This window comes from Nymphaea colorata, chromosome 3 (genome assembly GCF_008831285.2).
Source record: "Nymphaea colorata isolate Beijing-Zhang1983 chromosome 3, ASM883128v2, whole genome shotgun sequence".
In the NCBI taxonomy this organism is placed as follows: Eukaryota; Viridiplantae; Streptophyta; class Magnoliopsida; order Nymphaeales; family Nymphaeaceae; genus Nymphaea; species Nymphaea colorata.
The window spans coordinates 799126-812829 of record NC_045140.1 but is presented as its reverse complement, the minus strand read 5'-3'; the positions used below and the strand labels follow the sequence as shown (position 1 = coordinate 812829).

Here is a 13704-nt window from a genome sequence, read left to right as displayed (position 1 = left end):
CATCAAAATTGTATCTGACCCCAACATCCAAACCCGGTGTTAGAGGTTTGGATCTCAGGACCCGTGGGGCAGCGGCTCACCGGTGGCTCGTCCCCGTCAATCTGGAGCGGCGACAACTTTGGATCAGCGCCGTCCATCTCCAGACCCGTGGGTGGGGCAGGCCTCCAACAGAGCGACACGGTGTTCCACGTTCGGAGTGCACGGGATCAGATCTGGACCATTGATTTTGCGGCAATAGGGTTGCCCTGCCACGCGATTTATTTGCGTCCAGATGCCATGGCTGCGGGACAAGAGGGACGCTGGAGGGGGAGCTCCATAAGAGAAAGCAGGCTTCAGGTGCCCTTCTCTCTCTCTCTCTCTCTCTCTCTCACTCTGATTGGGAAAGAAAATCCTACCTCCAGCTTGAATGTAAACGGGAACCACAATCTGATAGACGACTCGGGTCTAGGGTTTCGTTTCAGGCAACACAACACGAGGATGTTTTGCCTTATTTCTTACTCGTAGATTGCTAGTTGTCCATTTTTGTCTCGTGCAATAGATGTTTTTCAATTTGTTGTTATTCAATGTCTCTATAATGTTGTTTTTCCTTGCAGCTGATCAAGAACTTTAGTTGCTAGACTCGCAGATTAAGTTTCAAGACAGTTGCTGAGAGAACCCTCTGATGGCAGGTGGGAATTTCATGCATCGGGTGCTCAGTTATGTCATCAATGAGGTTGTTGTTAACGGCCTTGCCAATAGGTGATGCCCATCTTTTACCCCATCCATGATTGGTGTTTGCCGTGCTAGATTTTTGTTTCCACTTCTTTTTTTCTTATGTTTATTGATTTAAACAATCCAACTGCTTCTTAGTTTCCACTTTAATGCTTCTTTATCTGGTCACAAGGATTCTGGTTAGTTCCTTGTTGATTCGTTCCCTTGAAGCAATAGTAATGGTTCATGGTTCCCCGTCAATATTCATGTGAATGCCGCCTGAATATGTTGCAATACAAATGGGGCCATGCTACATGTTTTTTTGTTCATTTTTCTTCGGAAGAAGTGTAGCTATCCTTTCTTTCTTTCTTTCTTTTTTTTTTCTTTTTCTTTTTCTATCTGTCTATCTATGTATACATTTTATATATGTATTTATGTATGTATGTTTGTACATGAAGTATACCACTAAAAATTGAAGTATTATCCTCCATTCTTTCTTATTTAGTAAAGTTAATCTGGCTGTTGTGTCTTAATCCGGTCATTTGGATGGCTCAGTATCTCGTTGGCTCCGTCACCTGAAGCAATAGTGAGAACTTGCTTCCTTGTTGTTTTTATGCATCTGTTAGGCTTTATACGCTTTGAGATGCTCAAGAACAAGTGTGGATCTTTCTTATTTGAAGCTTTTTATTTCTATCACTGCTTGTGATGATGGTTTCTGTTTTTTTTCCTTTGTACTTGAAACTTATGCACCAATGATGACTTCATTGAGCTGCAATGATTGCATATATGATCACAATAATGAACATCTAAGGGACTGAGGTGCTCAATTCTTTATAGAATGGATATACTCTATATTAGATTCAATCTCATATATTGTTGACGTTTTCAACATATTCGGTTTTACATAGCTTTCATTTCCTAAATGCTGGTAATTTCACTGACATTTTCAACATATCAGTCTCATGTGACCTTTTATCTAAATGACTGTGAAAGTAGATGTAGGAGGACTTTGGAGCCAAATCATAGCAATATGTTTACATTTTTCTTGTGATATCTTGAAAATAATATCATGTTTTTCTCAGTTATTTGAAATTTTCAGTTCTTTTCTGTATGTTGTAACATGTGTTGTCTTCTTTCTCTGTTGTAATGGGTGCTTCTTGTGTCTTCTCTGCACCTCTACATGTGTTCATGCAATTAAGAGGTCCATATCTTGTATGACTCTATCTGTGTTCAACGGACTTGCCGAACATTGACATCCTTCATTTGTTTTTGTTTCTTGTTGCACAAGGTAGTCTTCTAGTTGGAACTTGTTGCTGATAGTTATATTGGTTGATGATTGCCTTTTCAGTCCTGCATTCCAAAGGTTTGCTGTGAGGACATCGAAGACATTGGAAGATATTTCGGTGAAAGGTAAAATATTCTGACTTCACCGAAATTTTGCATAATAATTTATTTATATATCTTTTCATGATCCTCAAGAATACCCTTGATATTATTTTAGTTTTTTGTTAAATTTTAAAATATATGTTTCGTTGTTATTTAAATAAAGGGGCTATATGGGCCGAAACGGCTCTCTCATATTGGCTGATCTTTGAACTTGCATGTTTTATCCTCGTTCATTTTGGCGAGGGACCTAATTATAGCGTTAAAAAGTGTTTTTTTTTTTTGTTGCAGCGAGTAAGAAACGGCAGGAGCTGGCAGAGCAGATAAAGGAAGCCTCAAGGAACTTTGATGTATGAATCTCTCATGCTAAAATCTCAATCGTGCCCCCCTGCCCCTCACAGCCCGTGGTTTTTAAAGTTTTTTTGATATTTTGGCTAATTTCAGTAGTTATTGACACGTGTCTTGGTTCTTCGTTGCAGTCATTCAAGAACTAGTCATTTGACACTGATGAAGTCATGAAACTCCATGTTGTAGAAGCTTTTGAATTGATCACTATGGAGGACTTGGACAATTTCTTTCTTCCTGCTTCATTAATTTTTCCATGTGAATATTTTGATGGCCCCCAACTAATGCGGTCCCGTGCTTGTATAAAGTTAGCTATTGCATGTGACAGTTTCACCGTCATCTTGATTCCAGATTGTCCAATATGGGCTCGTGTTTGAGTGGTGTATCGTCTAAAGATGATAATATGGTGGGATCTATATGAAATATGAAAATTGAAACTGTTGTAAGATAATGAGAGTTCTGTTTTTGGAATTCCAGACTTCTTAACTTCTTCCAGATGGCTTCCTTTCTCTTTTTGTTTCTTTATGAAGGATATCATTTTCTTCAAACATTTGCGTGTAGGTTCCCCCGTTATGAACTTATGATCCCTATTGAATTGACCTCTTCATGTTCCCAAGGATGATTACCAAAACTGGTGCTTCCAGGCATTGGTGCGCATCCGGTTCATTTTGCTTGCTAGGGAAAGACTGTACAAGTTACGGTAATTATGCTTAGGGCTCGGTAATTATGTAGTAGTTATCTGGAATAGCACATTAAACAACGTTTAAGTCAGGTTTTCACTGAAAAGCGAATGTCTTCATTTCAATTATGGCTCCCAACGACTACGTGTACTCACGGTGCAAAGGGTCTGTCCAGGAAAAACGCCTGCTACGGTTGCCTCAGATTTTATTGCAAACAAAATGGTATGTGCAAAAAAATGGGATACTGAGAACAGGATGATACACATGAAACACACAAAAATCCCTATTAGGGAAACCCAAAATTCCTCATTGGGAAGGCCCGATTCTTGAATAAGCCACAAAGCACAAGCTAAGCAGACACGTGAGTTTGGAAGCACCCATTACAGCAGAGAAATAAGCCACATGTAACAGCATGTGTGACAGAACAGAAATGTAAAATTCACATAACTGGGGAAACTGTTTCGGTGTTTTTTTTTTTTTTTGCAGAATTTCTCTTTTCCGGACCGGCTCTTTTTTTTTTTCTTCCTTTGGAAATATTCGTTAAAATTAAAACGATACACATAATCGAGGAAAGCACGATGTCATTTTCAATAAAACTGTCAGCAATATATGTGACTGAATCCAATATATAGATCACAGCATTGTATAAAGAACTGCACACCTCAGTTCCCTGTCGTTATTATTGCTCCGAAGTCATTCCAGGTAAAAACGATGAAGATAAAAAAAACCATCATGATAAGCTAAGTTCAGAAACTATCATGATAAGCATATCAGAAATAAAAGGTTCTTGAGCTTTTCTTGGGCATCCCAAAGCTTATAAGCCTGACAGGTGCAGAAAGATAACAGGAAGCAAGTTCTCAGTTTTGCTTAAAGGGAGTGAGCCAACAGGATACTGAGCCACCCGATGACCAGATAAGAAGCAACAGCTAAACTAACTCTACAAAATAAGAAAAGAGTGAAGGAAAAAAATTCAAACATCAATAAACAATCAACACACTGCTTCAATTTTTAGTGGTCTACTTCCGATCCATATATAGTAATTATGAAGTAATATTTCTCTCCCCCCAACCTCTCGAGAGAGAGGGGGAGAGAGATTTTATTGCCCGTTATTTTCGCCATGCGATAAATTTATAGCTGCTTATCACTAATCCAAACACAAAGTTACATGTTTTAAAAACCACCCAAAGGGTTCGTTGTATAATTGAATTTATGACACAATCAATCTAAAGCTTTGATTTTAGTGAACTTATAAATCTAATCTATACATCATAATCCAATGATTTTGCAAAAGCACCTTATTTCTACAAAATATGGCACAATGATGATCCTGTCTGTTTATCTCTTTATTGAGTGCTCCAATAATAAGCATTTGATGAAAAAAGAGATAATTATCAGTTATCAATGCCTGTCAATTGACAAATTCAGTTTCTCATACAATCTGTTGCAATCCAGTTGGATTTTCTAATTTTTCCACTTTCTATGTCCAACCTTACAAATGTGATAAACTTGATTGGTCTAGTGGATATCAACTTGGAAGGAAAAGAATCCATATATCAGGGTTTCTTGGCAATAAAAAACTAAATCAGTTGTTGGTTATAAATGCATCAAATATTCTTGGGTCAAAAAGTACAAGCAGAAAACTTTTTGGACTATTGAAAAAAAAAAAAGCAAGAGTTCGTTTATAGGTTTTCCACCACGTTGAACACATCTACATTGTCGCATGCAAATTGGATCTTAAAATCCAATAAATTGTATTTGCAAAAGCTTATAACAAGTATCCATGGGGGCGTCTGCGTGTGTGTTTATGTTTAGCAAATTCCGTAAAAGTTGCTGAACCTTCAAATCCATTGCTCACTTGTACCAGCAAAATACAGAAGTTATTATACATCCAACCATGTTTCAGTACAAAGGTCTTCTAAACACATCATAAATTCTTGCAGAGAAAATGCATGGATCATCCGTCCACTATGGCCATGAATGGTGAAACATACTTTAGGCTTTCACAGGACAGTAACTCTGACAAGGGAAACTAGACATACATTGAAACATAATGTCTCAGTGATATCTTATACCAGGTGTAGGACAAATCTATGGTAGAGATGCAGGAGGCTATATTCTGATCTACCAATGGAATATCATTATCATGCATCTGAACTAGCTGATTTAGTATTAGTTGATCGGGCATCATCTTCTGCCACATCAATAGTAAGCGATGGGTTGAGCAATGGTGTCACATGTTCCACATTTACAATATCCCTTCTCTCCTTCCGGGCAGGGTATAGTACATAATGCTGGATAATGAACAAGAGGTCGAACACTACTACTTCCTGCAAAAAGTTCTCATTTTAATTAAGGGGAAAAACCAACAAAACAATCAGCTCCAAAATAACTTGACATACCAACATAAACAATGGGAAAATGCATTATAGATACTAAGTAAGCCAAAAAATTGAATATGCCATTTTCATAGAAGCAGAATTTTCAGAGTCTTAGAGAATTCAAAAACTAGGTTACTAGAGGTTAAAGGGAAACCACTTGAGAGGCAGGGTCTTTGTTGACTTGGCTTTGACTCATTAAGAGCAAGTTAAAGTTAAACAATAAAATAAAATATTCTCATCTCTTACTATATCTTGATTACAATAACTGGCCCTGCAGTTTAACTCAAATTGGTGGCAAATGAACTTTGGCTTGTGATCAGTTCTCCCGGGTGGGCATGCCAAGATAAGAATAAAGTTGTACAGGTCAACCATGCAATGCCACAGATAAATATCAGGCACATGGATGTATAAGTTGATTATGCCATATGTACCAAATCTGGCTGCTGACATGTGGTATATGCATATCCATCTCTTTACACCAATGTAAACAATATACTGAGGACGGCCTGCAGCCAAAGTATTTTATGATTCTTTCCATCAACATGATAGCAGAGTTTTGGTAGATCAACTATCTTTACCAGTTGAGGAAACAGACAAAATTTTAACTTTGAATGATGACTAAAAAGGCATTTAATCTTCAAAATATTAGAAAGATATTTTCGTAGGTTGAGTTGTATAAAATTATAAACGACACACCCACCAAAAATTCAAAGATGGCCATAGTACAGAAATCATCATCATCATAAAACTGCTTGTATGAACAAAGCCAATAGAAAAGACAAAAGTAATCTAATTTTTTTTAAAAAAAAATCAAATTAAGCACAGAATATTTACCTACAGCAATCACCTGATAGTGCAACAATATCATGAAGATATTAATAGCAATTAATTAGTTTTAGTATACACTATCAGCATGCACTTTGTCAGAAAGGTACAAACTTTACAAATATACGTACCAAGGAAAGCAATATCTTCCCTATGTTGCCATAAAAATTTACCAATGAGCCTACAAAATGATGCAAAATATTGTTAGCAAGGAAGTGGACTCCACGAGCGGTAGAGATCAAAAATTGTGGAAATAACTCACGCTGATCTATAGACTGAACACCCATTTGTCCGAAGTTTGTAATGCCACCGAGCAAATCAAGAAGAATATTTCCAATGCTCCATCCAACTGTGCTCTTCCTTGCAAAGTTCATGGCTGCCTGCAGTATGTTAGCATGTTAGTAAGCAAAAAAAAAAGCATATTCTTAACAGGATAACATAATAATAAATTGGACACTTTAAGGTTCTTTCTTGTAATGTCCCTTGCCACATGAGAGTGGATGCAGGGCATGAGCATGGGTGCATCTCCGCTATATACTTAGTAATTATTTGAAGTTGATCAATGTTTTTTAAGAAAATTAGTAGATAATACATATATTCCTCGTTTTTCTATTATTTATAATTATATATATGTTTTTACTTTTTGAGCTCCTAACTTTTTCCCTTGAAAAATACACTTAGCCAATTAATACTAGAGAAAATCCTTGCACAATAAAAAGCCAAGATATGTACTTGTTACAACAAAATGTGTGTGTGTGTGCATGCAATGCTACAAAACATGCTAAAGTATATAGTATATGCAATCTAGTAAAATTTTCACCTTTTTCATGTTTTCCTAAATCCAGCCCCATAAATGTTGTTTATAGGATTGATTTGATGGAGATTAGCTTCTGAATAGCCAGAATCCATATGTATGAAGGTTCACTTGTGATGAAAAAAAGCAGTGTACATCAACTTTTTTATGCCAGAAAACCATCTTTTTGGTCAAAACAACATAACTAATAAAACATCGATATGGGTTCTTGGTCACGATTGAACACATCTACACGATTTGATAAAGTAAAAACAACTTGGATTGTCAGATCCAAAATAGATGGCATATACAATAGATTCTAACAATATACATCCTGTATGTACATGCACAAAAGAAAGAAAAGCCAAAATGTTTCCCCCACTTCTCAGAAATTTAATTGAACTAGATTGCAAAGTGTACATAGACATCAAATACTGATGGCTACATCCACGGCACATCTGCACCTGAGTCAACTCGGATGCAGCAGCCTATCAGCCACATCCAGCTGACATAGATTACACCATTTCCATTTTCTACTTTACAGGCTATCACCTGTCATAATTCACATTTAAAGCCACCTGTTCAATGGTTTAGTAATTATCAGTTTGATTTTTGAAATTCTAAGAAGCCTATGAGCAAACTGGAGAAAAGGGAAGAAAATAAAAAAACAAACAAAACACAATACTAGAAATAGTTCACTCTGTACCCATTGCAAAACTGCTTCTGAAGAGAATGTAGGCTAACTCCAGAAACCAGTTTGATCCACTTCAGAATGTCTTAAAATGTGTTATCAATTCACAATTGTCCTAAATAGCCAACTGTCTTCTGCTTTTGATTAGCATATATGATGTACAAAGACCATACAAGCACATGACTTACATGCATAACAATCAATCAATAGAACAAATGAATGAATACGCTGTTACACTTCAATTAAGTCTAGGTGCTCATTATAGTCAGTGTAAGAAACATCAATAATCCATCCTTAGTAAAGCAAATCACCTGAGGGATATATTTGATGGCTGTCATGAAAACCTGTATCGAACTGCAAGGAACATCATAATGCGTCAATTCCATCTCAGCTTACTTCACTCATAATATGCAGTGGCAATCACTAAAACTCTATACAAATTATTCACGCTGACACGGTAAAAGACTTCACATGATAAAAGAATCTACAGGAAAAATGTGCATACTATAACTATGACTATGAAATATACAGCTAGCACAGAAGCAAATCAAACTGAGGAAATCAAGATATAGCACCACAAGAACATAATAAAAACTCAGATTCCATGACCAAGAATAGAATAACAAACAATGGCACTGAACCATGCCAGCTAAGAAGTATCAGGATATAAGACCAAGGGAAAAAAGCTTTGCATTTACAAAAGGACCTGATCTGTATATACATTTCAGACTAACATTTCTGCAATAATGCGGACAGACATCTGTACATTACATAGACATAAATTTTGTGCTGATACCTGGTATATTTACTTTTTAATGTGGATAGCACAATAATGTCTCAAAATGTACTTCCAAAAATTGACATATTATTATCCAACGATCTGAATTATTTTGGTCATTGGACATGTCTCATAGAGTATGAGAGTTCACTCTGGTGCTTTGTTGTCATTTTGCCATGCTTATTAAACATAGACCTTGTTCTTTGTGTCTGTTTGTGTCTACAATATTAATGTAAACATAATATGTGTGTTTGTCACACTTCTTACAGGAGAACACTAAAACAGAAGAAGAGAAAAGAAAAGATAAAGCTCTTCCTTACAGTGTTATTAGCTAATCATTGCTCCAAAAGAAAGAAAAATAACAGCCTAAAAACAAAATTCGAAGACCTAAAATTATTCAGATATTTATACTTGTGTTGATATAGGGCAAGCTATATTAACCCTTTTCGAACAAAATTCATGACAAATACAACGAAGAATGAAGCATATTTTTAGGAAAATATTTCCTGAGATGCTCACAAAAGTCCAATAATTTCCACAAACAAGATATCCATGACATGAGATCATCCACAGCTTGACAGGGGTTAAAAAAGGGAAAGTCTAGAATTTTATACATGATTCCATTGTTTAAAATATGTAAAATGTTTAAGAAAGTCACTGGTTATAACATATTGAACAATACACATGGACATTGAACAAAATGAGAGAAACCATGAGGAATTGGTGGCTTACTCTTATTTTGTCCAACACTAACTCACATGGTTATGGGTACAGGTTCCACAATGTGGGTACAGACTACAGGTGTGGTGATTTTACAAAATGCCAGTATGGAGATAAGGCGATATAAATATACATATAAATATGAATATATATATATATATATATATATATATATATAATGCATTTTTCTAAAAAAAAGGTTTAATGTGTCTTGGCTCATATCTGATATATAATCCCACAAAAATTCATGCATTTTGTTAAAAAAAAGGGGGTTTAATTGTGATCCTTTCCTTCTATAGTAGGCAACTCATTGATAGGTTCAGATGTCTCTTTTTTTAGATTGACAGGCATAAAGTATAGATGTAATTCATCAATTCAATCATGAGCATTATGTTATGTTCTTGGTTTTATATACTGGGATGCATAGGGTAGGGAACGTCAGGATGACTGTCAAGTGAAGCGTCTTTATAGTGAATAAGGCACTTGTGAATGTTCTGTTGGGTCAGGGTTTGAGACGGTCTAACAAAAAATTAGTAGGGCTACCCCCACCTCCCCCCTGCCCCAACCCACCCACCCACCCACCCGCTATATACTACTGTACTGAAACCCCAAAAGGGGGACAATTGGATAAAGAGAAGTCTTGGATGCTCTCCCTCTCAAAGAGGAGACTGTAGATTTTTCCTCATCTTCCTCCTAGCTCAAATCAAGGGACACCACATTGGACATAGTAGCTAGAAACTCGTACCTTTTTGTAAGATATCTTTCTGATGGACAGATAATCCACAGATGCAATAATATTTAGGTGTTCAATCTTTAAATTACAATGAAAGTGCTACACTATGTACCATGTTCAGAACTTTAATAAGGAATTGACAATTACGCTACTCAGTTACTCAAATTGGCCCAGATATGTGTACCTAAATTATATTAAAACTGTATTTTCTCCATTTTGACCCTGATTTAAACTTTTAGGCCCATTGGTATTGATAATGAATGATTTCGTAAAAGCCAGCTAAATTTCACCATACAGAAGTTAATGTGTTTCAGCGAAATATATGCTCATCAAACTACTTGAAGTCTTGAACTGTTCCAACTGACTCACTTGAAAATTGAGATGAGCCATAGCCAAGAATGGTTCCCCAGTGCTACGAAGAAGCACACTGCAGCAAAAATCCAGACAACAGCAGTAATTGCAATGCAAGTTTTTGAAACTCTTTGACCACCTCGCTGCAAAGAAAAGAATGCATAAATATATTGTTGCAGAGAGCATAACTTGAGTCAGGCTTCAACTGGCTAAATTTACTTCATAGATGAAAACTTGGAAAGTAGTGAACCCTGTCAGAAGGACAGCATGGACTGAGAAAGCAACATCATTCAAAGCTACTGGTATCATCTGCAAAATTAAACCAACATAATAAGCAACAACTACAGACTGGTTTTCATAAGCATAACTTAGATGAAACATAAACGGGATAGATTAGAATGAATCTGAATGAATGAAGTAGGTAAATTACCACAAATAAAGTACTCTGGAGTGACAGATTTGATGAACTTAAACTGAAAGAAACTGAACCGAATGATAGAGTGTGTAAAGAGTTGATACATCAGTATTTAGGATGAAGGTTAAAGCAACCAAAAGGAAGATGTCATGGACACCATGTTGGGAAAAGCAGAAATTACTGGTTTAGTATATATTGGATAAACCTCCTCAAGTACCTGAAATAGTTGTTCTACATACCACATACAGCTCTATGTGGAAGACCCTATTAAAATGCATAGGTTTTCCCTTAACACTTGGACGTTACCAATACATGCACTAAAGAAATGCCATTGCATGAAGAATAGGGACAACTCACTTAACCGAAGTGAAGGCATACTCTTATGCGTACTCATTTTCTATGAAGTATGATCTTTATGTTGAATCTCTGATGCACTCTTTTTCTATGACCTGATGCCACAATGTTACCTTTGACAGCGGCTTTTTTAGCACTGCATAATTTGATGCTTGTTTATCACCAACTATTTTGTTCTTTTATCACAAATATCGTTCTCGGAAAAATATCAATGATGTTTTTCTCGAGTATTTTTCTATGAATTTGTTCTTCTCAGAAAAATCTTGACAATCTTTTAAAAATTAAAAAAATTACAGAAAACCTTTAAAATTTTTAAGAATTAAAAAATATTAAAATCTCAGGAAAAATAATGAAAAAGTCGCGATAAAATCATGAGATTTTCTCTTTGGAGAGATTTTTAAAATCTCGCGACTTTTTTATGATTTTTTATTTTATTTAATTTTCTCGTAACTATCATGAGATTTTCGAAAATGTTGCCATATCTGTGACACTATTTTGTGCAATGTAGTCTGCAGAGGGTCTCCATGCTACCCTTTTCTCTATTGCTGCAATAAATTCCTAGAAATCATTTCTGTCACAATGACAAAGCCTCCACAAAAAGATTAGTGAGATTCATGATTTACCTTCCATGAAAGCTCGTAAGAGTTGTTTAGTGCTTTTCCCATAGGATAGCTTGAAGGTACAAGTATTATGGTTGTGTAAACAATCAGCAGCCTCGACCTGGATGCCGTGATTTCCAGCATGCACCATTCTTGCAATCAGTTTTTGTTTCAGCATGCAAAAACTGCAACTTAATGGCATCAAAGATACCATCTACAGAGGAGTGTCTGTGATCTCCTCGGTCTGATATGATTAGATTGTTGGAGTATGGCTAGACACTTCACCAGTAGGTATTTTGCTGATTATAGATATTTATTTTAAATTTTTTCACCTATACAGAAATGGACTGCATCCACTAGAATACTGAATAATTTAAGCGGGAATAAACTTTTAGATGCCTTGACGATTATTATCGCTAAAGAATTCTGTCTTCCTGGTTGCATCATCTAAGTGAACATTGACAACAGTAAGGGTCTCACTTTTCCAAATGAAGAGGCCTACGGCAGGGTGATGCACTGTCATGGTTACTTTTAGACTGGCAGGCAAAGGGCTGAGTTATTTATCAGAAAAGCTACTAGACGAAGCTTCTTGAATGAGTTGCAGTCGCCTGCAATTCCTAGGCTAACTTACTTCTTGTGGAAGACTCCTGTTCTTTGAATGCTAGAAGCCTAGGAACATTCAATTACAAGGAATACGGTTACACCTTTAAAAATTTCCAAAGCAGACATGAAACTAATAATGATAAACAGCGAAATCATATTGTTCAGTATCAAGTATAAAACTCATCAAGATCCTTCTCGCATGCACCTAGTGCAATAAACCATTTCGTGGATGCTTGTGCCTTAACACCAAGATGGCATGGCATCTTTTGAGCAACCGATCTATATAAATGCAACGTGCAAACCAAGGAATCCGACGCACTCAAAACCAAGTTCAAAAAATATACGGAAAACAGTAAGCCAAGAAGAAGAAGAGGAAGAAGACCGTACCTCATTGTAACCATATTTTTCGTGATATTGGCGTTGAATGGCAGGGCTGAAATACAGACAGGCGTTGTAGACGAGATAAGACGAGTGCTTCGTCAAATTAAGCACCAGAAAATCGAAATTTAACCCCACCACGCTAAAGGAATCAGAAATAAGAGAATCATGAGATAGAAAACATACCAACGTCTGCGTAAACAAAAAGGAAAAGGGAGAAGAGACAGACACCTTTTGCGATGGTAGTTAAGGAGGACTTGGGGGTAGAAACTGAGGGACCAAGAGAAGAAGGCGACCCATCCAAGAACTTCGTATGTTACCTCCAGAGGGAGGGAGTGCCAGGACGACATACTCTTTCCCTCTCCCTCTACCTGTTGTCTGAAAAATGAGAATCCGAAGAGGGTGCCCTCCGATCTCGTCCTTGCAAAACGAAGGGCCCTTTTTAAGAAGACGAGCCGGAACCTGGAGCCAATAGAGCAAGCTTTTTCTGAGATTTCAATCAAGGGGACACTCTTTTGCTTCTAATTCCACGAAAACGTGTCCCCATAGTCCCAAATTTCTTGGCGCGGAGTGTGTTTCCCTCGCAACTTGCCAAGTTACAGTTTTATTACTCCGACTATTACTATCTTCTTCCGTTGGCTTCGGTGAGTCTCCCTACCATGCTGTACCGGAACACCATCATAGACAAGATCACAAGCTCTGTCCCCAAGTTGAAATCTTCCTGCTTCTGGGGAGGTTTGATCCTTCCAATAATTGGTAGATCCTAAACCATATTCCTGCTTCTGGGGTGGTTTGATCCTTCCAATAATTGGTAGATCCTAAACCATATTCTGCTTCTGGGGTGGTTTGATCCTCCCAATAATTGGTGGATCCCAAACCATTAGGTCAGCAATCAAAAATTGACTGTTAAAATATTTTTTTTGTAATCTAATCGTTGATCTTAATAATATTTTAGTGAGAATCATATATTAAGTCAGCCATTTAACAT

At 36.7% G+C, this 13704-nt stretch overlaps 2 protein-coding genes and 1 non-coding gene across 4 annotated transcripts; 2 read left to right on the top strand and 1 right to left on the bottom strand.

Annotated features, from left to right (window-relative positions):
* The first annotated feature begins 189 nt into the window (after positions 1 to 189).
* On the top strand, positions 190 to 2913 carry LOC116249609 (uncharacterized). Of its 2 annotated transcripts, none has more exons than XM_031622758.2 (5): positions 190 to 336; positions 594 to 738; positions 2039 to 2100; positions 2365 to 2423; positions 2553 to 2913. In XM_031622758.2, the coding sequence occupies exons 2-5, from the start codon at positions 662 to 664 to the stop codon at positions 2565 to 2567; spliced, it is 213 nt and encodes a 70-aa protein (XP_031478618.1). In that variant the 5' UTR covers positions 190 to 336; positions 594 to 661; the 3' UTR covers positions 2568 to 2913. The 2 variants fall into 2 exon arrangements, with proteins under 2 accessions (XP_031478618.1, XP_031478619.1); XM_031622759.2 differs by having other exon boundaries at positions 230 to 336; positions 618 to 738.
* LOC116251766 (small nucleolar RNA SNORD25) lies at positions 1436 to 1514 on the top strand. The gene has a single exon (XR_004171823.1). It is a non-coding gene; the product is annotated as a small nucleolar RNA SNORD25 (small nucleolar RNA).
* A 1982-nt stretch (positions 2914 to 4895) lies between the features above and the next one.
* LOC116250598 (cystinosin homolog) lies at positions 4896 to 13462 on the bottom strand. The gene is made up of 8 exons (XM_031624351.2): positions 12948 to 13462; positions 12726 to 12858; positions 10587 to 10676; positions 10386 to 10510; positions 8097 to 8139; positions 6564 to 6681; positions 6433 to 6482; positions 4896 to 5425 (listed from the first exon to the last, which is right to left on the bottom strand). Exons 1-8 carry the CDS (start codon positions 13064 to 13066, stop codon positions 5240 to 5242), a joined length of 864 nt encoding a protein of 287 aa, XP_031480211.1. The 5' UTR covers positions 13067 to 13462; the 3' UTR covers positions 4896 to 5239.
* Between the last annotated feature and the right edge of the window lie 242 nt (positions 13463 to 13704).

What these genes read in the sequence shown, in the direction of transcription:
- LOC116249609 (XM_031622758.2), top strand. Translation starts at nt 662, where the DNA reads ATGGCAGGTGGGAATTTCATGCATCGGGTGCTCAGTTATGTCATCAAT. An exon ending in GTTAACGGCCTTGCCAATAG is followed by an intron (nt 739 to 2,038) that starts GTGATGCCCATC and finishes TTGCCTTTTCAG; the next exon opens with TCCTGCATTCCAAAGGTTTG. An exon ending in GGAAGATATTTCGGTGAAAG is followed by an intron (nt 2,101 to 2,364) that starts GTAAAATATTCT and finishes TTTTTGTTGCAG; the next exon opens with CGAGTAAGAAACGGCAGGAG.
- LOC116250598 (XM_031624351.2), bottom strand. Translation starts at nt 13,066, where the DNA reads ATGTCGTCCTGGCACTCCCTCCCTCTGGAGGTAACATACGAAGTTCTT. An exon ending in AAAAATATGGTTACAATGAG is followed by an intron (nt 10,677 to 12,725) that starts GTACGGTCTTCT and finishes TTAATTTTGCAG; the next exon opens with ATGATACCAGTAGCTTTGAA. An exon ending in TGTTCAGTCTATAGATCAGC is followed by an intron (nt 6,483 to 6,563) that starts GTGAGTTATTTC and finishes ATCATTTTGTAG; the next exon opens with GCTCATTGGTAAATTTTTAT.